The sequence below is a fragment of the Hyla sarda genome, chromosome 6, assembly GCF_029499605.1.
Source record: "Hyla sarda isolate aHylSar1 chromosome 6, aHylSar1.hap1, whole genome shotgun sequence".
Classification (NCBI taxonomy): Eukaryota; Metazoa; Chordata; class Amphibia; order Anura; family Hylidae; genus Hyla; species Hyla sarda.
In genome coordinates this window covers 124670294-124695250 of record NC_079194.1, presented here as the reverse complement: position 1 = coordinate 124695250, position 24957 = coordinate 124670294, and the positions used below count along the sequence as shown (strand labels likewise).

Here is a 24957-nt window from a genome sequence, read left to right as displayed (position 1 = left end):
TTTACGGCCATGACTGTATTACCATCATACTGTTACTGACCAAATCCTATATACTACAGAGCTTAAAGGGGTACTTTGCTACTCCTTATCCCCTACACAGGATAGGGGTTAAGTTTCTGATCACAAGGGGTTCGACCACAGAAACCCCTCACGATTTCCTGCATGTCGCTCTCCTAGCACATTCATCTCTATGGAAGAGCCAGAGATACACGAGCACTGTTGATAACCCCACTTCATGTGCAAAGGGAGCCAGGGCCCTGTGCAGGGTCCTCTCGGGATCAGACACTTATGCCCTATCCTGTGGATAGGGGATAAGGAGTAAAGTAGCAGAGTACTCCTTTAACAAATTTGTTTTGAATCTAGGAGCCAGGATAAAAAGGATTTTTTTTTTAAACAATCAGCGCAATGTTTCAGTTTTTGAGAGGTGGTTGTTTAAACATGATTTTTCACTATTTTCCAGTTATATTTTGCACAGGGACCTGGGTAACTAGCCCTGAGACCCACCCCAAGGAATAGTTTTCCAGGTAGTGGCAGCATTTTTAAATTATGATTACTCTGAAACACCTGGGTGACTTGGTGTAATTCATAGTGTCCCGCAATAGCAATGCTTGTTTTATACTGGCCGTAGTTTGGCAGCATAAAACTGATTACAGGTTCCATTTAACTGTAAGTAAATATCTTAAAATATACTTATTTAAAAGACAATAAACAACATAAATTGCAAAAAATAAAAAGAGAAACAGCAGGGCCAGTTTCAGCAGGGCCAGGCCCCCTTGAGAGCTTGGGCCCCTTACTGAGGTACTGGCTGTACCTGATTGCAGTCCTGCAGACGCCATATGTAATAGATATAAAAACCATGTATCCAGCTTGAGGTCACTTACCTGGCTATCTAATCCAAGCAATAAAAGCATTATAAAGAAGAGAATTGCCCAGAAGGAGGGCAGAGGCATCAAGGAGACAGCTTTGGGGTATGCGATGAATGCCAAGCCAGGACCTAGAAAAATAATAAAAAGGGGCAGGGGCGGGAGACAATACAATCAGTCTAACTTTGTATGAAATGCAGGACATAGAGTCCTGACTGAACAATGAGCTATCTAGGATGTTGATGGGCTAATATATTATATAAATGAAGGCCAGGGGATCACTCTGCTCTTGGGAAATAACTATGTTCAAGGGAAAAAAATAATTCCTATCTGGCATCACTTTTACCGTCACGCCCCTTCTTAATAAGGTTGCAATGCAGACAACCACCAAACTACTGAATTAGAAACAATACATAGATATGCAACTGAAACAGTTTTAGGAAAATGCCCATGGGGCTGCATTTCTGAAATATTATGCCACATTACACCACTGAGCACAGTGGGATGTAAATGTGAATAATCACGATGGATAGGCTATGGTGTACCATAGTTTATCACCAACACTGCAAATACATGTGAACAGTACAGCTGTACTCCCATAATGCATTGTACAGTGAGAGTTTTAGTTTTTCTCACATCGTTTAACTGTGAAGGCTCCAGTAGGAAATACTCTGTATAGACACTGAATTGGCAACATGAAGTCTCAACAGTAGAGTCAACAGTAAAACAACACAATGGTGATTTCAGCTCTGGGTGTACAATGAGTAGATGACACAATATACTTGAAGAAAGAAAAGTATTTGCTAAGTTAGGGCCATCATGTTGTAAACAAGTGCCGATCTCATAGACCAGTGCTCATTTACAGAGCCTTCACAAGGCACCATCAGTCGTGCAGCCGGGCCTCATGAATGACTGCTGGATAGTTTGTGTGGCCCTGAAATCTGCCATACAACCCCTATAACATGGAAGGGAAGATGTGTTGTGGTAAACTGCCATTGGTTTTCAGCAAGTCAAGATGACCAGATCAGCAGGTGAACAAGTGTTTGTTTGTTAGTCGGCTGACCCCTGACTCTAGTGCACAGGTCTGTTATCAGCCTGTTACTCACTATTATATTTACATTACTTCACAATGTTGGAGCCAATGTTCAGGCTTTGGGCATATATACTGGTTGCTATGAAAGGTGTTTCCACCTTTATTATCAGGGTAGTTCTGTACAAACCAACAAGCATTAATGTTCAGCAAAGTGGCACAGAAAGGTCCTACTGTAACCACATGCTGTACTATGACAATCAATGAAGACATGTCATGGTTTATACAGTTACTTTTGGCAACCACTTGGGGCTCTCCTCTCAGTGTCCTCCTTCTTTACACTTTCAAGAGGACAGAGAAAGAGTCAGGTGAACCCTCACAGCTTTAATGAATATGGGAGGGGGTGGCGCCTATACCTGCACATTTTCACATGTGCTGCCACTTAGGAAGGCTCTATGCATGATGCAGTGATATTCATACAATCTGCCATCTACTGAATCAAATATAACTAGTGCATGTAAAGCTGTAAAGCTCACTGGCCACAGTCACTAAGAAGGGATCATAAGATCTGCCAGTAGAGTTGTCAATCAAAATCAACTCCAAAGTAAACTCATTGACAAAAAAAATAATGTACCAAGAAGGAGTTGTTGAAAACAAATGAAGCTTCCTGTGTGAATGTAATAATGATATATGACAAGATTAGAACAAAATGATTAGTTTATAGGGGAAAACTAAACAATTGAAAGAAGGCTCTTGTACCCAGTGCGAAGCCCCTACCCTGGATACAAGATGACATAAAGTTGGGCATAGAGCCATACAGACTCCTTATGGCATCCTGAGGCTCATTTGTCCACAGATGGTGCAGCTGGACCTGTATATCCATTCGTAGGTGGCTGAAGCTGGCTCACCATAAATCTGATCAACACAATAGAGCTTTAGGTTGAACTTGATCGACTCATTTTTCAACCTTATAAACTATGCAACTATGATCACCAGGTAGGACAGGACAAGTAAGTGTTGCAATGGGGCAGAGAAATTCCTGGAAAACCCTCACTGTGTGTTGGCGAGCATTATCCTGCAAAAAAAATTCCTGATGGAAGCCCTGAGAGGCAACACACATGGCTGCAGGATGTACTATCAGTCCTATCAGTACTAAGGGTTACCGAGTGGCTTATGCGATGGCTCCCCAGATCATTACACCAGCAGTTGGGGCAGTGTGCCGCTCAACAGCAAACGCAGAATTAAAGCATTCATCAAGAGCCCCCAGTACTCAAACTTGACAGTAGTTGAATTCCAATGAGAAGCTGGATTTATTACTAAAGACAATGGGGGAGATTTATCATTGCATTTAGAGCTTTTTTTATTGCTTACTCTGGGCAGACAAAATGTCTCACGTGCACCTAAGCACTTTTTTTTGTGGCTTTTTAGCATATAGTAGACAACAGCCTTAAAGGGGTACTCCGGCGCTAAGACTCCGGTGTGACGTCACGCTACGCCCCCTCAATGCAAGCCTATGGGAGGGGGCCACCTCTCTACTGGTGGTCTCTCTGGGCCTTCTGGAGCCTATTTGCCATGCGTGCGCCCTCACATAACCACTGCTCCTAACAGCTTGGTCAGATTGGCCTAGATGGCTAGCAATTTGTCAAAATTACCATCCTGATGTGCTGCCTCTTAAACTTTGGCAACTAGGCAAAATGTCTTCAAGTGCATTGTACTATCTCAAATTCCCATTCAGGCTTGCGCCTTCCTGGGACTAAATTCCCGAAACTCAGGAACCCTAACAAAATTAAATAAAATGTAACTTTTATTTCTCTATTAAAATTGGTGAGAAATCAAAAATAGTGAATTAAAACCACAGATATTGGGTCAGATTGGGGTTGTTATAAATCATTCCCCTTTCTCATTTCCAGTTAGTTGGATATATGTTTCCCTTCACATTTGTCACCTTTATTATTGTAGGGTAAGTCCCTATTATTCCAACTCTGGTAATTATTTTGAATATTCTGTCCCAATTCTGCTGTTAAAATTGTACACACAACCCCCCCCCCCCCCGACGTTTCGCCGTCCGTAACCGGCTTTATCAAGGGTCGGGGTGCTAGTGGCGTCCCTTGTCTGAATAGACAGGTTTAAATACCCTCTGTTTGTGGGTGGAAATGCAATTCCACACTTCCACTTCCAATCAGCTTTCATTACATCATAGTCATGTGATTTTCCCTTTGCCAAGGTAATCCCTGAATGGTCGGGTAATTAAATATACTTTTCCATAGCCAATGCCAAGCTCACCTATGTCCAGGTAACTTCCGGACCTGCGCTACTCCCCGCTGTGTGTTCCACATACTTCCTGGTATCGTCATGACGTCGTAGACGCAGTAACGTGGGGTCACGTGTGTCATCACATGATCCACATCCCTCTCTGACTTCCTATGTTTACAATAGTCAGATGATCTCACATGGGGTCAGTGATATATTTATTACATCACATGATTCTATTGGGCGCTATCCCCACATATTAAAACAATTCAAAGTTTACATTTTCCTAGCACGCTATTAACACTGTTCTTTTCTCAGGTCCAAGGTTTTGTTATTATAATCTATTAGTCGTTATACTATATAAGTATTTATTTTTAATTCTGGACATAGATATTGGTATTTTTCGCTATTGATAAGTATATAGGCAATTCTTTTTAGGCTATGAATGTTAATAATAGTATTTAAATTTTTATATTTTAATTATTTATTTTACTTATATATATATAGTGAATTTTTAATTTTGGATCTGTTTTATAGGTATTCTTTTATTTCTCATTTCTTTATAGTAGCTGCAATAGGTTTTTAGGAGTTGAATATATTTAGTATTTGAGGGTCTAATACTAAATATATTCAACTCCTAAAAACCTATTGCAGCTACTATAAAGAAATGAGAAATAAAAGAATACCTATAATACAGATCCAGAAATAAAAAATTCACTATAATTCCCATATATGTATATATATATATATATATATATATATATATATAAATATGTAAAATAAACAATATAAAAATAAAAATACTATTATTAACATTCATAGCCTAAAAAGAATTACCTATATACTTATCAATAGCCAAAAATACCAATATCTATTTCCAGAATTAAAAATAAATAAGGTACTTATATAGTATAATGACTAATAGATAATAATAACAAAACCTTGGACCTGAGAAAAGAACAGTGTTAATAGCGTGCTAGGTAAATGTAAACTTTGAATTGTTTTAATATGTGGGGATAGCGCCCGATAGAATCATGTGATGTAAGTAAATATATCACTGACCCCATGTGAGATCAGCTGACTATTGTAAACATAGGACGTCAGAGAGGGATGTGGTGATCATGTGATGACACATGTGACCCCACGTTACTGCGTCTACGACGTCATGACGATACCAGGAAGTATGTGGAACACACAGCGGGGAGTAGCGCAGGTCCGGAAGTTACCTGGACATAGGTGAGCTTGGCATTGGCTATGGAAAAGAATATTTAATTATCTGACCATTCAGGGATTACCTTGGCAAAGGGTAAATCACATGACTATGATGTAATGAAAGCTGATTGGCAGTGGAAGAGTGTAATTGCGTTTCCACCCACAAACAGGGGGTATTTAAACCCGTCTATACAGACAAGGGACGCCATTAGCACCCCAACCCTTGATAAAGCCGGTTACGGACGGAGAAACGTCGCGTGGTGTTGTGTGTACAATTTTAACAGCAGAATTGTGATAAAATATTCAAAATAATTACCAGAGTTGGAATAATAGGGTCTTACCCCACAATAATAAAGGTGACAAATGTGAAGGGAAACATATATCCAACTAACTGGAAATGAGATAGGGGAATGATTTATAACAACTCCAATCTGACCCAATATCTGTGGTTTTAATTCACTATTTTTGATTTCTCACCAATTTTAATAGAGAAATAAAAGTTAAACTTTATTTAATTTTGTTAGGGTTCCTGAGTTTCGGGAACTTAGTCCCAGGAAGGCGCAAGCCTGAATGGGAATTTGAGACAGTGTCGTAAACCCAGGGTAATTTGGATTTGTACAAGTGCATTGTAGAGGCATGATTAACAGTCATTACCCAGAAGTAGCCTCTAAGAGCCTTTTTAAAGGGCAGCACCGGGGGGGGGGGGGGGCGGGGGGCGACAGTTTTACACCCTTTTGTAGCAAAACTCAGTGTTTAATCAGACCACAACTATAATAATTTACATATCTGCATGCTGAATTTTGCAGCACTCCAACATTACTTTTTGAGTACATTTTTTTTGTCAATAAGTGTATGTGTATGATGGTGGTAGCAGTGACATGATGCCATTACACATAGTAAGCTGTTGGGAGCTTACTTTGTAACACAATTCTTGTATTTATTAGGCAGCAAACTGGAGTACATTGAAGACAGGCCGGACTTTGAGATAATGTAAATGTGAATTAAGGAGTGGGGGTATGCACAGATAGGGGCTTCACATCAGATCCTGTTGTGGGGCCACCATCAGCCATTACCAAGTTAGAGGGACCACACCTTTCACACTAGGCTCAGTGTTGAGTTGCAGGGCTGAAAATAAAGAGAAACGAGAGTTGGCACAAGTTCGGCCCTGCCTCCTTCCTCTGTGGATCAGGGAGGGGTTCAAGCAGTGCCACTTTGCCAGTTTACTATATGCCCTACATTAACTGTAGGAGCTGCATATTGTCATTCACTGGATGAACAACATTATGAAATAAAACTGATGGAGACTAGGGTCCTGTCTTTGTGCTAACTCAATGCAGCACCCTAAATAACTGCAATAACTATTATGCAATACCAATAACCTTCCTGTGACTTCATCTCTAGATAATGGTGCAATCAATAAATAGGGCATCAGACATTTTTAATTCCAATTATGTGTGGAATCATAGTTTGGTAAAGGTTTTGTCACTCAACTCTCCATCAGTTGGCGACAGCCCTCACCGTATCATATTCATACAGTACCTGACTCTGCCACATCTGCAATGTCCACCCCTTGCTCTTGTGCCATGAAGCCCAGGATGGAAAAAATTGCGAAGCCAGACACAAAACTGGTACCGCTGTTGAGGCATCCCAGCAGCAAACAGTCCCTATGTCACACACATGTCACGGAGCAGTGTTAATGACCAACAGCAAAACCCCGCACACCACCCTCCCCCTCCGAACGCTAACTTGCCTATAGCAGTTGTACTTGTACTTGTTGTAACTCCCCAGGGACGTCATGGCTCCCAAGCAGATAGCGTAGGAAAAGAAAATTTGGGTGCCAGCGTCAATCCATACCTTGTGGAAAAAGGAGACAAAATGTAGAAAAAGGAAAGAGTAATCAGTCATAAACAGTTAAAGCTACAGCCTCCTCTGTATCCCTATGACAAGACTTCATGTTCCTGAGAGTTGGAATCTGTACATTACCATAGGGAAATTGGACTTTATAACACGTTCTTACCTATTTTCTTACCCTATGCTTAAAAAAACTATCTGTATTTTGATAGACCACTTAAAAGTCCAGTGTCCCTTTAATTATACTGCGAGAGGACAGAGACAGGAAGAGTTGTAGTGGGGATATATAATAGAAGCTCAATTTAAGGTTAAAAAGATTTTAATATTTTTGCACACGTTCTAAACCACATAAAGAGGTGTTAATGGGGATATCCAGAAATGTTAATTCATAATATACCCTGCAGCTTCTCTGTCAGCGTGTGTACATAAGATTAGAAAAACAAGGCTTTTTTCTTCTTGAGACAATGCCAGTCTTGCCCAATGGCTGTGTCTGGTATTCAAACGAAATGCAGTAACCTGAAATTCCGCCTAAACTACAGCGGGGCTGTTCTTTAAAAAAATAATTAGCCAGGAACATAAATGATCTTGGCAAAGTCAGCTTAAAGGGGTACTCTGGTGGAAAATCATTTTTTGCTTTTTAAATCAACTGATGCCAGAAAGTTAAGCAGATTTATAATTTACTTCTATAAAAAAAAAAAAATCTTAATCCTTTCAGTACTTATTAGCATCTCTATACTACAGAGGAAATTCTTTTCTTTTTGGATTTCTACTGCTCTCTACTGACACCTCTGTCCATGTCAGGAACTGTCCAGAGCAGGAGAAAATCCCCAGGGCAAACATATGCTGCTCTAGACAGTTCCTAAAATGGACAGAGGTGTCAGCAAAAAGCACTGTGCTTGTGACAGAAAAGAAATCCAAAAAGAAAACAATTTCCTCTGTAGTATACAGACGCTAATAAGTACTGGAAGGATAAAGATTTTTTTAATAGAAGTAATTTACAAATATGTTTAACTTTCTGGCACAAGCTGATTTAAAAAATAAAAAAAAGTTTTCCACCGGAGTACCCCTTTAAGAGGTTGATCATCTGCCTACAGTGCAGGTATACTCAGAGTTCCCAGTACCTGGACAGTGCTGAGCTGTAAGCCAGAGCTTCTTATGTACCGAATGGAAACAATTTAATTCAGTTTTCCTTCTTGTCAGTTCCTCTTTAAAAAAAGACAGGGTATTTTATGATGGCTACACCAACATTAGCCCATAAATTGCCAACAGGCTTACAAGGAAATGTGTAAAGTTTAATTTCCTGCTGTTGCACGCCATAAATGGAGTGCTAAAATAATGTTTTACAGAGTACCTGTATGTGCAGTTCCCATATGTATAATTGTAAAGGAAGATAAGGAGAATTCACTTGTGGATGCTCCTTAGCAACCAACAGCAAGGCTGATTCCTGGGTGTTTCTACTTGGCACAATTGGTATCTTACATTTGAATACAAAACCAGTAGAACAGTTTTTCACATTGTTGTAAGGCTAGGTTCACACTGAGAAATTTCTGGGCAGAAAAATTCCAGCCAGAAATCCAGAATGCACGCAATGCTGATTGAATCGGTCGGTGCTAGGACCATGCAGACTTTGCCGTCCCCAAAGATGGCAGTGTCAATTGCGAGGATTTCACCTAAAGAATCAACAATATCATTATTTTGCAGGTGGAATTTCAGCAGCGGAATATTTTTTGCTAAAATTCCGTAGCGTGGACTGTGCAGCGGAATCCCATTGGCAGCAATGGGGAATTTCTAAGCTGAATGTTTAAGGGGTACTCCTCTGCTCAGCGTTTGGAACAAACTGTTCCAAACGCTGGAGCCTGCGCTGGGATCTTGTGATGTCATAGCCCCGCCCCTCAATGCAAGTCTATGGCCGTCACGCCCCCTCCCAAAGACTTGCATTGAGGGGGCGGGGCTATGACATCACGAGCTCCCGGCGCCGGCTCCAGAGTTCCAAACTGTTTGTTCCAAACGCTGAGCAACGGAGTACCTCTTTAACCCCTTAAGGACACATGACGTACTGGAACGTCATGTGTCCACTCCCGATCTATAACGCGGGGCCACGGCGTGGCCCCGCGTCATAGCGGGTCGGGCCCGGCCTCTAACAACGGCCGGGACCCGTGGCTAATAGCGCGCGGCATTGATCGCTGTGCCGCGCGCTATTAACCCTTTAGACGCGGCGTTCAAAGTTGAACGCCGCGTCTAAAGTGAAACCGAAAGCATGCCGGCTAGCTCAGTGGGCTGTTCGGGATAGCCGCGGTGAAATCGCGGCATCCCGAACAGCTGACAGGACAGCGGGAGGGCCCCTACCTGCCTCCTCGCTGTCCGATCGCCGAATGACTGCTCAGTGCCTGAGATCCAGGCATGAGCAGTCATGCGGCAGAATCATCGATCACTGGTTTCTTATGAGAAACCAGTGATCAATGTAAAAGATCAGTGTGTGCAGTGTTATAGGTCCCTATGGGACCTATAACACTGCAAAAAAAAAGTGCAAAAAAAAAGTGAATAAACATCATTTAACCCCTTCCCTATTAAAAGTTTGAATCACCCCCCTTTTCCCATAAAAGAAAAAACACAGTGTAAATAAAAATAAAAATAAACATAAATGGTATCGCCGCGTGCGGAAATGTCCGAATTATAAAAATATATCGTTAATTAAACCGCACGGTCAATGGCGTGCGCGCAAAAAAATTCCAAAGTCCAAAATAGTGCATTTTTGGTCACTTTTTATATCATGAAAAAATGAATAAAAAGCGATCAATAAGTCCTATCAATGCAAAAATGGTACCGTTAAAAACTTCAGATCACGGCGCAAAAAATGAGCCCTCATACCGCCCCATACACGGAAAAATAAAAAAGTTATAGGGGTCAGAAGATGACAATTTTAAACGTATTAATTTTCCTGCATGTAGTTATGATTTTTTCCAGAAGTCCGACAAAATCAAACCTATATAAGTAGGGTATCATTTTAATCGTATGGACCTACAGAATACATATCAGGTGTCATTTTTACCGAAAAATGTACTACGTAGAAACGGAAGCCCCCAAAATTTACAAAACAGCGTTTTTTTTTAAATTTTGTCGCACAATGATTTTTTTTCCCGCTTCACCATAGATTTTTGGGCAAAATGACTGACGTCATTACAAAGTAGAATTGGTGGCGCAAAAAATAAGCCATCATATGGATTTTTAGGTGTAAATTTGAAAGAGTTATGATTTTTTAAAGGCAAGGAGCAAAAAACGAAAATGCAAAAACGGAAAAACCTCCGGTCCTTAAGGGGTTAAAAAGGACTTCTGTTCCGAAACTCCATAGTGTGCACCTGGTCTAAAAGTTTAATTCTGGACCCTCTGTTGGCATTAGTGATGGGGGCTGAGGAGCAACTGTGAAATAAAAACGGAGAACGCAATGTCACATTGTCACGGGGGGGGGGGGGGGGAATTTATGATGCTGGTACAGCTGCTTACTATGCATAGATAAGTCACACGATTTTATGCAAAAAAAAAAGTGGGTGTGGTCGGTTGTTATAGGTGGTGTGGTTAGCATCTAAGTCATTACAATATGCACCAGGATGGTGGCATCTAGAGATGAGCAAACTTACAGTAAATTAGATTTGTCACGAACTTCTCGGCTCGGCGGTTGCTGACTTTTCCTGCATAAATTAGTTCAGCTTTCCGGTGCTCCGGTGGGCTGGAAAAGGTGGATACAGTTCTAGGAAAGAGTCTCCTAGGACTGTATCCACCTTTTCCAGCCCACGGGAGCACCTGAAAGCTGAACTAATTTATGCAGGAAAAGTCATCAACTGCCGAGCCGAGTAGTTCGTGACGAATCGAATTTACTGTAAGTTCGCTCATCTCTAGTGGCATCTATTGTAGCTAATGTATTGGTCAAATGCTACAGCCAATGGGGCTTTACTAAAGACTGATGCATGAAACGCCAATCTTACTAAATCACCCCCCAATGTCACAACATTTTGTAAAGCAGCCGGCTAATAATAGGTGCAGACTTAGATTTGACAGTCTAAAGATGCTCCAGATTCTCCAAAGCCTGAGCCACTGTTAACAATGGGGCATTCCTAGACTGTTTAATGTAAATTTGCAATGTCCATGAATTGAACAGTTTTTGCTGATCTCACCCATAGTTGTCTGTTAGACATGTATTTTTCCTCTCTTTGGTTGTGTGTAATTACGTTTCCTCTAGCCTTATGGGAGTATTCCTGGATGAAGGGTGGGCATGGGGTGGAAGGATTGTTGGGTTTTGTTGTTTAATGAGTGTTTTTCTTATTTTTTATTATTTTTTTGTAAAAACTATAAGCTTAATAAAAAGAATGTGATGTAAAATGTAAAAAAATAAAATAAACACATGAACATCTATTTCAGGGCAAAAAATTCTTGCAATACCTTTAACCTTCAAATAGGATATATCTCCATCATGGACCTCCCTAAAGTGTCTCTACAGGGCCGAAAGGTACTGACATCCGCTATATGCATGTAAATACTTTTAACACCTCTGATTATTACATTTAGAATTACCTGTGCTGTTTAGCCATATTGGGGGAGATTTATCAAAACCTGTGCAGAGGAAGAGTGGTGCAGTTGTCCATAGCAACCAATCAGATTGCTTCTTTCATTTTCCACAGGCCTCTAAAGAGGCCTGTGGAAAATGAAAGAAGCAATCTGATTGGTTGCTATGGGCAACTGCACCACTCTTCCTCTGCACAGGTTTTGATAAATCTCCCCCATTGTTGTTGTTTTTTTCAGAAGTAGAGGGAAATGTACTAGGAGAAAGTAAACACCTTAAATGTATCCTCTATCCAAAGGATAGGGGATAAGTTTTAGATTGCGGAGCCAACACTCCCCCTCCATGTATCTCTATGAGAGAGCGAGAGATAGCCAAACACTGTAGCTCTGGCTCTCCCATTAAGATACATGGAGGTGAGCGCTGCGGAATCTGTAGGCGCTATATAAATAAAATTATTATTATTATTATAGGTGTCGTGTCGACCCCCTCTTTGTATGGGGAGAGCTGGGGTTCTGTGCAGGGGGGGGGTCACAGCAAGTCACACCCTACCCGATCAGACACTTATCCCCTATCCTTTGGATAGTTCTCCTTTAATTTAGGTGCCCTTTTAGCAACTACCTGTAGCAATGATACTTCTAAGTGTTTGATATTGCTTTGCATAGGGGTATATTTATCTGTAATCCTTTTCACAGCACTGAATTGATTACGAAAAGGCACCACAAAAATCTGTCTCTCTTTGTTATCACTTCTGTCTCTAAGATTAATTATTCTTAAAGAGCAATTCTCCCCATATACACATTCTCCTTAAAGGGGTACTCCGGTGGGGGGGAAAAAATTAAAATCAACTGGTACCAGAAAGTTAAACAGATTTGTAAATGACTTCTATTAACAAATCTTAACCCTTCCAGTACTTATCAGCTGCTGTATGCGCCACAGGAAGTTCTTTTCTTTTTTCTTTTATTTTCTCTTACCACAGTGCTCTCTGCTGACACCTCTGTCCGTATCAGGAACTGCCCAGAGCAGGATAGGTTTGCCATAGGGGATTTGCTCCTGCTCTGAACAGTTCCTGATATGGACAGAGGTGTCAGCAGAGAGCACTGTGGTCAGACAGAAAAGAAATTCAAAAAGAAAAGAACTTCCTGTGGAACATACAGCAGCTGATAAGTACTGGAAGGGTTAAGATTTTTAAAGAGAAGTAAATTACAAATCTGTTTTACTCTCTTGCACCAGTTGATAAATATAGTTTTCCAGCGGAGTACCCCTTTAATGTCCTGTTTGCTAATCCCGTTTTACATTTATTATCCTGTTTGGTGGCGGAAAAATAGGTAAAAAGGGACTTTGTAAATTGCCTGAGAGTGTCCTGGAGGCAGGGCCAGTAGGTCCAGGCCAGCACAGAAAGAGATGCTGGCGGCTGGATAGTGTGGGATGTCAATTGCTCGACTTTGACGTAGTGCTGATAATATACTGTACATGTTATACACACACACCAGCACGATCACCACTTCTAGAGTCCAGGCAACGAGCTGTCAACAAGGGGAGGAAATGACCAGGAATATCAGGAAAAGGAGGCAAATTTGCTAAATGTATTTGTAAAAATATTTATCTTTCCGTTTCCTACAAGTTTAACTGCTTTAGTTAAGATGGGAATACCCCTAAGGGTAGGGTCTCATGTGTTGTATGTTCTGCGTATTTTCCTACCCCTTAGAGTCAATGGGTAGCAAAATAGGCAGCTGATATAGGAAATATACAGCAAAATGAACTGTGTGTGACTCTACCCTAAATAGTGGACTCGTGGTTATTTTGTTGCAAATTTTTCCTGCTGATTCTCAAACAGCAGCAGAAAATACGCACGTGTGAGCCTATCCTTAAACAGTAACTCCGGTGACAGTCCGGCAGAAGGATATCTGTTTAAATCCCCTGGCAACTTTGTAGCCCGAGAACTGACCGAGAATAAACTGATCAGAAGTTCCATAGATTAGCATGGGACTTCCGGTAAATCCGTATCCCAATTGCTTTCGTCTTGGGCAAGTCTTGGGCTACGAAGTTGCCTGGAGATTTAAACAGATATCCTGATGCCGAATCATCATTGAAGTTGCTGTTTATTGGTATTATTGATACAGGTATACAGATAGTAGCTAAAAGAGCACCTAAAACAGGGTCTTTACCCTCTCCTAGTGAATTTTTCTCTTCCCCTGAAAAGAAAAAATATGGCTAAAAGGAACAGTAAATTTTAAATGTAATCATATAGGGTGTATCATTTGCAAATGTATGCTTACAGATGAAATTTTTTTCTGTACTACCAAAAAAACACCAAACGTATAATTTAAAGACCTACTCAATTGCTGTGTCTAATGTAATCTATCTTGATACCTGTTCGCAATGTGACGTACAATATCTGGGATGTACCAGTAATGTGTTAAAATTAACGCAGGCATTTAGTAGATGTCAGTAATCACGTAAACATTTCCACCCTGTCGAGTCACTTCAGGGAGGTCCATAATAGGCATGTATCCAATTTGAATGTTAAGGGTACTGAAAGGATTTTTCGCTGCGCTAGAATAAGAGATGTTAAGCGTATACTTCTTAATCGGGAGACTTGTTGGATTTTTGTGTTGCAAACCAGCTATCCAGATGGTTTGAACAGAAGGTCTAATCTGTGTGGCATATAATAATGTGCAATTGGCATGCACTCTGCAGCATGGTGGTTTATTATATACATTTTTGCCCAGTCTGGTATGCTAGTGTGGCATCCCCTACAGAGGGGATCAAAAGTTTGGGCACCCCAGGTTAAAATCTCCAAAAGGCATCAAATTACAGATTAGGCATTCTTATAATATGTCAACAAAAGTTAGATTTTATTTCCATCATTTACACTTTCAAAATAACAGAAAACAAAAAAATGACATCTGCAAAAGTTTGGGCACCCTGCAGAGTTAATATCTTGTACTGCCCCCTTTGCAAAGCTGAGACCTGCCAGTGCCATGGATTGTTCTCAATCATCATCTGGGAAGACCAGGTGATGTCAAAGGTTTTAAATGCCCAGAATCATCTGACCTTGCCCCAACAATCAGCACCATGGGTTCTTCTAAGCAGTTGTCTAGAAATCTGAAACTGAAAATAGTTGTTGCTCACAAAGCTGGGGAAGGCTATAAGAAGATAGCAAAACGTTTTCAGATGTCAAGATCCTCTGTTCGGAATGTAATTAAGAAATGGCAGTCATCAGGAACAGTGGAAGTTAAAGCAAGATCTGGAAGACCAAGAAAAATATCAGATAGAACAGCTTGCAGGATTGTGAGAAAAACTATTCAAAACCCACGTTTGACTGCACAATCCCTCCAGAAAGATCTGGCAGACACTGGAGTTGTGGTACACTATTCCACTATAAAGAGCTACTTGTATGGTCTTCATGGAAGAGTCATCAAAAGAAAACCACTTCTACATCCTCACCACAAAAATCAGCGTTTGAACTTTGCAAATGAACATATAGACAAGCCTGATGCATTTTGGAAACAAATTCTGTGGACCGATGAGGTTAAAATTGAACTTTTTGGCCGGAATGAGCAAAGGTACCTTTGGTGAAGAAGGGGAACAGAGTTTAATGAAAAGAACCTCTGTTCAACTGTTAAGCATGGGGGGTGGATCAATCATGCTTTGGGGTTGTATTGCAGCCAGTGGCACAGGGAACATCTCACGAGTAGAAGGAAAAATAGATTCAATAACATTTCAGCAAATTTTGGATGCTAACTTGATGCCATCTGTGAAAAAGCTAAAGTTAAAGAGAGGATGGCTTCTACAAATGGATATTGATCCTAAACACATCTCGAAATCCACGGGGGATTACATCAAGAGGCGTAAACTGAAGGTTTTGCCATGGCCTTCACAATCTCCTGACTTCCACATAATAAAAAATCTATGGATAGTTCTTAAAAGAGCAGAGCGTGACAGACAGCCCAGAAATCTCAAAGAACTGGAAGACTTTTGCAAGGAAGAATGGGCAAAGATACCTCAAACAAGAATTGAAAGACTCTTGGCTGGCTACAAAAAGCGTTTACAAGCTGTGATACTTGCCAAAGGGGGCAGTACAAGATATTGACTCTGCAGGGTGCCCAAACTTTTGCAGATGCCATTTTTTTGTTCTCTGTTAAAAAATAAAAATCTAAATTTTGTTGATATATTATAAGAATGTCTAATCTGTAATTTGATGCCTTTTGGAGATTTTTCCATCTTTCCTTTGCTTCTTTATGCACATTAATACAAATTTTTACATGGGGTGCCCAAACTTTTGATCCCCACTGTAGGTGGTGCTGTTATGCAATGCTTTGCTTGTTCACCTGGTTTAGAGACTCTCTCATATTTGTATGTGTGCAGTCACCATCTTTGTTTTGCAGTGGAACCTTTTTTTCCCTAGTGTCCTTCAGCAGCACAATATGCGCCTGTGCGCTCCTGTGCACCCCATAAATAAATTATGCTAATTAAACACCCCTCCCCCTAAGCCCATTTAATGGGCTCACCTCCGCCATTACACAGAGTTTTCTTCTCCCTGCGCTGAGGAACGCTAGGTTCTTTCAGCTGACCTCTTTTGCATGCGTGGCTTGTCCCGCGGCAGGTTTCTTTAGCGCTATGGCGCTTGGTGCGGGGAGCCGTGGACCGGAAGTGAATATGTTGTCACTTCCAGTCCAGTTTTTTGTTTTATAGGTTTTTGCCCATAGTTTTCGGACAGATCATTAATTTTTTACTTTATTGACCTTTAGGGTCTAAGTTTAGTTATTCTTTTTTCAGTTTTGCCCCATTCTATTTTAGTTAGTTTGGGGGGGGGGGGGGGCTTGGCCTATTAGTTTTGGCACCAATGGGTGTGTTCTTTAAACCCTGGCCATTTGGTTCCTCTCCTTCTTCCTGGCAAAACATGCTTCTTGGTCCAGTACCTGAGAGACTTTGCTATTAAAGGGGTTATGCAATAGGAATAACACTAAGATCATAATTATGATCTTAGTGTTATTCCTATTGCATTTCAAAATGACACATAGGTCTACACACATCATTTGCTCCTTCCTGTTCTATTAAATGGGTTATCCAGGAAAAAACTTTTTTTTATATATCATTTGGCTCCAGAAAGTTAAACAGATTTGTAAATTACTTCTATTAAAAAATCTTAATCCTTGCTCTCTGATGACACGTGTCTCGGGAACCACCCAGTTTAGAAGAGGTTTGCTATGGGGATTTGCTTCTAAACTGGGCGGTTGCCGAGACACGTGTCATCAGAGAGCACTTAGACAGAAAAGAACAACCTTAACTTCAGAAGCTCTTAAGTACTGAAAGGGGCCAAGGGTTTTCTAGGTCAAAAAGCTCTCATGAATAGAGATTTAAAGATTTCGTACGCTCTCACCAATATCTGAAAAGGATTCGTCCTCATGGGTAGAGCCGCCTAAAGTGGATATAGCTATATCTTAGATGTCCAAGAGGACCATATTAACTGCAGAAGATGGCTCTAATTTGAAGGATCCTATGGACCATCGGACAGAGATCACTCTCAAGAGGGCATATACTACGGCCTCAGGATCAAATATCGTAGCAGCGGTGATGTCAGTAGAGCCTTGAAAAAGTGGCTCTCCCAGGTCCAAGATGATATAGACTATGGAGTGAAGCGAGATTAAATTCTAGACAGCTTCAAGAAGATTAATCTGGCCATGGACTACTTAGTAGACGTTGCTGCTCAGCAGATTACCCTAGCCTCTAGGGCTATGGCCTTTTCTACTGCCTCCCGTAGGGCCCTATGGAGTTGTCCATTGGGAGGAGATAATCCCTCGAAATTTTTGTTATTTAACTTGGAATACGCTCCTGGATGCCTGTATGGACCACAGTTAGATGAGATTATGGTGGGTCTTTCGGATTGTGAGGGCAAGTCTTTGCCCCAGCCTAAGCCTGTACGAAAATTGTTCAGGCATGAATACTCACCTCCATGAACCAGACGTGGTCGGCAGTCACAGTGGCTTCAGAGGTCAGAGGAAGAATTCCAGAAACTAAGGATTCCACAAATAAATCAGATTTTTGATGGGTTGCGTGTTCCTGTTGGGGGGGGGGGGGCGTCTCCATTTTTTTCTTTTGGCTTGGAAAGAGTTAGTAAAGGACTGGTGGGTCCTCTCTATAATTTCAGACAGGCATTTTCCTCCTCTCCACCAAAGCCCTGGAGAGAGGGTTTTCATTTTTCCTCAGTTAAGTTCTCTAAGAAGAGAGAGATTAAGGGAGTCTATTCTTGATCTACTCACTCTAAGAGCAATCAAACCAGTTCCCCTTTCCGAGGTTGGAAGGGGAGTCTATTATCCCATTTTTCTAGTTCCCAAGCCTTCAGGCAAGTTCAGGTGGATAATAGATCTCAGGTATCTCAACTAGTATATTGTAAAAAAAAAAATTCAGAATGGAGACTATCTAGAATGGACCTAAAGGACGCGTATTTTCATATCCCCATTCATCCTTCCTTTTGGAGGTTTCTGAGGATTGCAGTTTGGGTTCAGGGAACCCTCTTGCATCTCCAATTCCGAATTCTGCCATTCGGAATATCAACAGCCCCCTTCGTATTTACGAAGGTAGTGTCCACAATGATGGCAATCTTACGGGTAAAAGGAATAAGAGTGATTCCATACCTAGATGACTGGTTGCTATTAGCAGAGTCAGAAGACTTATTAAAGAGTCACACAGAGGTAACGCCTGGACTACTAAACCGTCTAGGCTGGATAGTCAATTGGGAGAAATCTCATCTTTCCCCATCCACCACAGGATCCTTTCTTGGATTCACCATCAACACGGTTCAGATGACTCTATTCCTTTCTCAAGATAGGTAAGACCATTTACTAGCAGGAGTCAAGCATGTACGCAAACTTCGCCAGGTCTCCATATGAACTCTGATGAAGACTCTAGGACTGATGTGCTCTACAATAGATGCTGTTGCTTGGGCTTTATAGCACCTGAGACCTGTTCCAATGACTGAGAAGTTCTCAGTCATTGGAACAGATCTCTATCCAACCTAGACACCAAGATGAATTTGTCCTCTCCAGTCCGCTGCTCCCTAGCTTGGTGGATAGGCTTGCAAGCCGCCGTGCAATTCGAGGAGCTAGATTGGATCATACTTACCACAGATGCCTCAGGCATCGGTTGGGGAGCCCACATGCTTCAAATGACAGTTCAGGGAACTTGGAAGCCGGCAGAAAAGATCCTGTCATCCAATGCCAAGGATCTAAGGGCAATGTATCTGGCTCTATGCTACTATGCTCCCTGCCTCAGGAACAAGGCAGTGAAGATCAGGACTGACAATATAGCATTGGTGTATTACATCAACAAGCAGGGAGGCACCAGATCGAAACCCCTACTCAAGGAGGTAGGCAAGATCATGTCATGGGCAGAGAACTGAATCAAGGATATCCGCTGTTCACTTAAAGGGAACCCTGAATGTCCTTGCAGACAGTTTGTCCTAAAATCTTGTAATTCTGGAGGAATGGTCATTAAATCCAGTAGTATTTCAACAACTGACCAGTATGTGTGGTACTCAAGAGGGGGATCTTATGGCCACAAGAAGAAATACAAAGCTTGAGAAGTTTTGCTCCTTGTATCCCATGGACAATCCTTTAGCAGTGGATGCCATGACTATTCGCTGGACCTTCAGTCTAGCTTATGTGTTTCCTCCTGTGCCCATAATCCCGAGAGTGTTGAGGAAGATCAAGCAGGATAAGTCCTCAGTGACAGCAATAATTCCATTCTGCCCAAAGAGATCCAGGTTTGTCCAACTCATATCGATGAGTCGAGGGATATATTGGACTCTTCCTCTCAGACAGAATCTAGTGTCACAAGGAGCACAAATCTGTCACAGCCTCAAATCTTACAATCTGACAGCATGGAGGTTGATCACACCCTATTAGTAGCCAAGGGTTATTCGAATAGGGTATGAGACACCCTTGCCCACTCAAGGAGTGAGGCTACAAAAAGATCCTATGCTAGGATTAAAAAAATATTCCAGGCTTGTTGTGTGTCTAAAAGGCATTGTTCCTTAAATACCCCCCAACCCTGACATTTTAGAATTTCTCCAGGATGGGTTTGATAAAGGTCAGTCTCCAAGTACATTGAAAGTACAAATCTCAGCCCTTTCTGCAGTTATTCAGAAGAGGCTATTAGCTATTCCTGAGATCAAAGCTTTTGTTAGAGCGGTCTCTCGTTTGAGACCTAGAATATTGAGACCTGTTTCCCCTTGGGATCTACCCTTAGTTGTAAGGAGGCTTTCAGATCACCCGTTGGAGCCTATTGAAGAAATCAGTTTGAAGCTTCTTTCTCTTAAAACAGCTTTCCTTTTAGCCATTACATCAGCTACAAGAGTGGGTGAGCTCTTTTGGCTAAGGAACCTCATACAGTTTTCCTTGAGGACAGGGTCTTTTGAAGGCTTCTTCCTACATTTTTGACAAAATATGCCTCCTTTCAGAACACAAATCAGGTGATTGCTCTACCTGCTCTTCTGGTGGAGGAGGATCAACTCCTTAGGAATTTGGACATTGTTCGTTGCGTTAAAATGTACCTGGATAGAACTGCTATCTTTGGGAAATATAAACATTTTTTAAATCCTTTTCCAGGGATCTAATAAAGGCAGGAAAGCCTGTAAACCAACCATCTCAAGGTGGATAAGTAGTTGTATAAACTTCTGTTACATTTTGGAGGTGCTAGATCCCCCGGCTTTCACTAAAGCCCATTCTACCAGAGCTGTTGGTACTTCTTGGGCCGAGAAATGCTCAGTTCCTATTGAACAGATTTGTTTATCTGTTACTTGGTCTACTCAAATGACTTTTTTCCGTTATTTTAGGTTGGAGACTAAGCTTTCTGCCCAACAGAGTTTTGTTAACTCGGTTGTCAATTCTGCTAAGCGTTGAGACCCTCCCTATGAGGTTTCCTCTTCTTGCTAAATCCTCATATTGTGCTGCTGAAGGATGCTAGGGAAGATATGATTTGATTGATAATCTGTTTTCCCTTAGTCCTCCTTAATTTAGTTTAGCTTATTACATTATAATTTACTCTGTGTAATGGCGGAGGTGAGCCCATTATATGGGCTAAGGGGGAGGAGTGTTTAATTTTCATAAGTTATTTTTTATTAAAAATTCTGTTTTGTCCCTTGGGATGCACAGGGGCAGAAGACACCCCATATTGTGCTGCTGAGGAGACTAAGGGAAAACAGATTATCAATCAATTCATATCTTCTTATCTTTTTTTTGCCCTGTGGAGTCGTTTGGAGTACTGCTAAGCAGAAGGTCCATGCTAATGCACATTTATAGTTGCTACGTGTTATTTATGTTTTTGTTTATTATTTTTGTGTTACAATGTTGACCACCATACATGTTATTATATTATATATATTTTTAATATACATATTTAGCATGCCTTCTCTATAATGCTTTTGTTACAATTTGTGAACAGTTCTGCATTTCCCTCCATAATCTGGTTCACTGTTAGTGTGTCCTTTTGGTTCTTGTCCAGGTTTTGAGTTTGTAGGGGTCATGAGATCTTTATAAGACTATTTTATTCAATTTGTGTTAGTCTGTGATAGCCTATAAATAAGGGGGTCACTTCATAAAATGATTTAGGCAGTTTGGAACTTGGTTGGTGTTTTGCACTGTTGGAATTTAAGAAGATATAATAAAGAAGATGTTTGTGCTGGGTACGTTTCTTTTACAGATGATTCGAAGGGGCCACAGTACTCACGGCCATTCTATGTGTTGAGAGATCGCCAATAGTGCATTGGGTGAGCTGAAGTTGTTTTACTTTTCTAACAAAGGAATAAATGGTGCACTCACCTGAGGATCTGCCAAGCGCTCTATGTCTGGGTAAAGGTAGAATTTGATCCCTTCTGAAGCTCCAGGAAGGGTGACCCCACGGATCAGTAATACCAGTAGCATAATAAATGGAAATGTGGCTGTGAAGTATACTACCTGGAGGGAGAACACAAAACAATTTGGTCAGTAATAGTGAGGAGTGCAGATGTGCCAGATCTATCTGTGCTTGGAAATTTGGGAAATATCAGTCAAGGCTGGTGGGGCAGACAAAAGCCCTTAGGGATCAACCAATGACTTGTTCAGGTAGCATCGAAGTGACAGGTCCCTTTAATATGGCTTACACAGTGTGGCTGCATTTCTTTATTTTCAGTGGTACTGCTCTATATGGACAGCATTGTAATTTTTTTCTTAGTCATTAAGGGCATTTGCCCATATCCAGCCTGTTTGCGGATGCCGGAGATTGTCAGGAAGCCGAAAACAGTTAAGTCAGCTGACATCAATGGAGGCTGCACAAATGACATAGCACTGGGAGCTATGCGGTTTACGTAACTCTCATTAATGTCAAAGTGAGTTAATCAAATTGCGTAAGATACCAGACTCGGCTGTTTTCTGATTCCCAACCATCTCTGGTGGTCACAAACAGGATTAAAGGGGTTATCCTGGAAATGTTTTTATATATCAACTGGCTCCAGAACGTTAAACAGATTTGTAAATTATAGTAAATAAAGAAAAAAGGTGTCCTGCACTCACCGCTTCTATCCAGGTAATCCTGCTCCCATCTCGGGTCACGACTCGAACACGGAGGACATGGGTTGTGGAGCGCTCAGAGGCGACTGCCGGCGGTTTCACGCATAGGAATGCGCTTCATCCGGCCTACTTTTACTTTATCAAAAAATCTTAATCCTTTCAGTACTTATGAGCTGCTGACGTTGAGTTGTTCTTTTCTGTCTAAGTGCTCTCTGATGGTATGTGTCTTGGTAACCGACCAGTTTAGAAGTAAATCCCCATAGCAAACCTCTTCTACTCCGTGCAGTTCCCGAGACAAGCAGAGATGTCAGCAGAGAGCACTGTTGCCAGACAGAAAACAACAACTCAACTTCAGCAGCTGATAATTATTGAAAGGATTAAGATTTTTTAATAGAAATTATTTACAAATCTGTTTAACTTTCTGGAGTCAGTTGATATATATAAAAAATAGTTTTTTCTGGGAATACCCCTTTAAGATCAGAGAGCCATCTTTTTTGTTTATGGGCAAACCCCTTTATAGCCCAATCTTAGACCAATGCAAACATTTTTTCTCACCTTTCCCGTGGAGCGAACACCTTTCCATATACAGAAAAAACAGATGACCCAAGTGAGCAGGAGACACAGTGCCAGGTCCCACTTAACTACACCAACATCATCAATTCCCTTTGATAAGCTAAGAACTTTATACCTAAAAGTAGAAGAGAAATCATAATCATCAGAACAGTAAACAGTCAATATACAAAAACTAAATGAAAAACCTAGTAAAATATCCTATTTTCTTATTTGAGGAATTCTTATCTTTGACAGATGAGGAGCAACATCCATTATGGAAACCATTTAGTGGTTCTAATTGGGCTTTCACTCACCTTCCCACAAACCCTGAATGCCAAAGTTACAACCCCCTTCACTGTCTCCTTGTGCCACAAGAATATAATTGGGGTTATTCCTTATGGTAGTCCATACCACTATCTTTTGAAAGGAGGGCCCAACACATCCATCAGGCCTTCATTTGTGAGGAAGGGGAACTGGTAAAACCTGAGCTGGTGACCCACAATGGACTGCAAGTGACTGGATCTAGCCAAGCCGTTGTCACATGGGGTACCAAGTATAGACAGACACCAGGAATCACTGTACTGTCAGGCAGCCATGTTACTAAAGACTTTGTCTAAAGGGGTAAGTTTTCTCCTTCAGGAAAGCGTCATAACGGTGTGTGGAGACTTATAGACCATTAATGAGCCACTTGGAATTCTGAGAAAAAGGATGTGCAAAGCACTGTTTTGAATATCCTTCTTCACTGAAAACTAAGCAACATTACTTTTTGCCCTCATTAAGGCATTGGTGCTCTGACCATTAGTCACAGTATTTGGCTTTAATTTTACAGCTTTCCTTTGGCAGGTTGTCCCCCAACACATGCTTGGAATGTCTGGCAAAGAGAAGAATCTCCTGTGCCACATAACAAGAAAGTGTTCAGCGAGACAGCAGTATCTACAATATTAAATCACCTTGGTCCATGGATCCAGAAGCTCACAATCTAAGGCTGGGTTCACATCATGTTTTCAGCCATACGGGACCGCATACGGCTAAAACCAGGCACTTCTGTATCCCTACAGTATGCCGCCCGTATGTAATTCATTACAATGAGCCGACCGGAGTGATACGCTGACTTCGGTCGGCTCATTTGTGCCCCGTATGCGGTTTTCCACCGGACCTAAAACCGTTGTGGACCACGGTTTTATGTCCGGTGGACAACGCATATGGGGCAAAAATGAGCCGACCGGAGTCAGAGTTTCACTTCGGTCGGCTCATTGAAATGAATTACATATGGGCGACATACAGCAGGGATACGGAAGCACCCAGTTTTAGCTCCCCCAGCCGTATGCTGTCCTGCATGGCTGAAAACGTGATGTGAACCCAGCCTAATACATATAATGGCTGTCATCCAGCTTTACCAGCTCTCAAATGCCAAATATGTAGTCATGTGTCATCACATTCTCCAATGGGAGCTATAAGCATAGTCAACTTGCTTTCCCAAAGTCCTGAATGCCAAATCTCACTGGTCTTGTGACAATAAATTCCTTCTTCTATAACAAGATAGATCTGACATTCAGAAGTCTGAAAAAGCTTGGTGCAACACTTGCGGAAGTTGATGGTAGCCATATTGTATCGATAAGATAACTTGTTAACAACTTTATTCCAGGACAAAGCTTAATTATTTTTGTCATTTTTATGTTTTTCTTTCACAGTTGCATAGCGCAGAAGGCAAGTCTTTTACTAACCAAATACAAACACATTCCATCCATGTCACGGAGCAGCTCATGAGAGAACGGCAGTAACCTCATCCACTCTGACCCCTATTTCCTGAACATCTGCAGGTCCTCAGAGAACTCTGACTGTTTGACCATAAACTTACTGTAAAATAAACTAAACTAATGGAACTGTATGTTCCCATAGACGTAATGTGCCTGAGACGCTGATAAACATTGATGATGGTCTGTAATATCTGGCATCATTATATTTTCTGATGTAATATGGAGCAAGCATGCTCACTGCTGTTAATAGATCTTCATATGTTTTTACAACCATTTAAGCTGTAAACATCAGGAGGGCCTCTGCACTATCTATAAACAGGTAATAGCCCAGACCATCTGG

At 41.3% G+C, this 24957-nt stretch overlaps 1 protein-coding gene and 1 long non-coding RNA gene across 9 annotated transcripts in view; one reads left to right on the top strand and one right to left on the bottom strand.

Annotated features, from left to right (window-relative positions):
• The window catches only part of SLC6A6 (solute carrier family 6 member 6), a 345728-nt gene that overhangs the window by 20769 nt on the left and 300002 nt on the right, over positions 1–24957 (bottom strand). For all 7 annotated transcript variants that reach the window (XM_056524916.1, XM_056524917.1, XM_056524914.1 and 4 more), the window contains 5 exons: positions 22864–22996; positions 21583–21717; positions 7106–7209; positions 6895–7019; positions 882–994 (listed from right to left, as the gene is read on the bottom strand). In XM_056524916.1, the coding sequence (XP_056380891.1) occupies positions 882–994; positions 6895–7019; positions 7106–7209; positions 21583–21717; positions 22864–22996 (610 nt within the window). The remainder of the gene's footprint in view (positions 1–881; positions 995–6894; positions 7020–7105; positions 7210–21582; positions 21718–22863; positions 22997–24957) is intronic.
• On the top strand, positions 952–24957 carry LOC130276069 (uncharacterized). Of its 2 annotated transcripts, none has more exons than XR_008845005.1 (3): positions 952–1894; positions 11620–11707; positions 24552–24957. It is a non-coding gene; the product is annotated as an uncharacterized LOC130276069 (long non-coding RNA). The 2 variants fall into 2 exon arrangements; XR_008845006.1 differs by lacking the exon at positions 952–1894 and adding an exon at positions 5331–5379.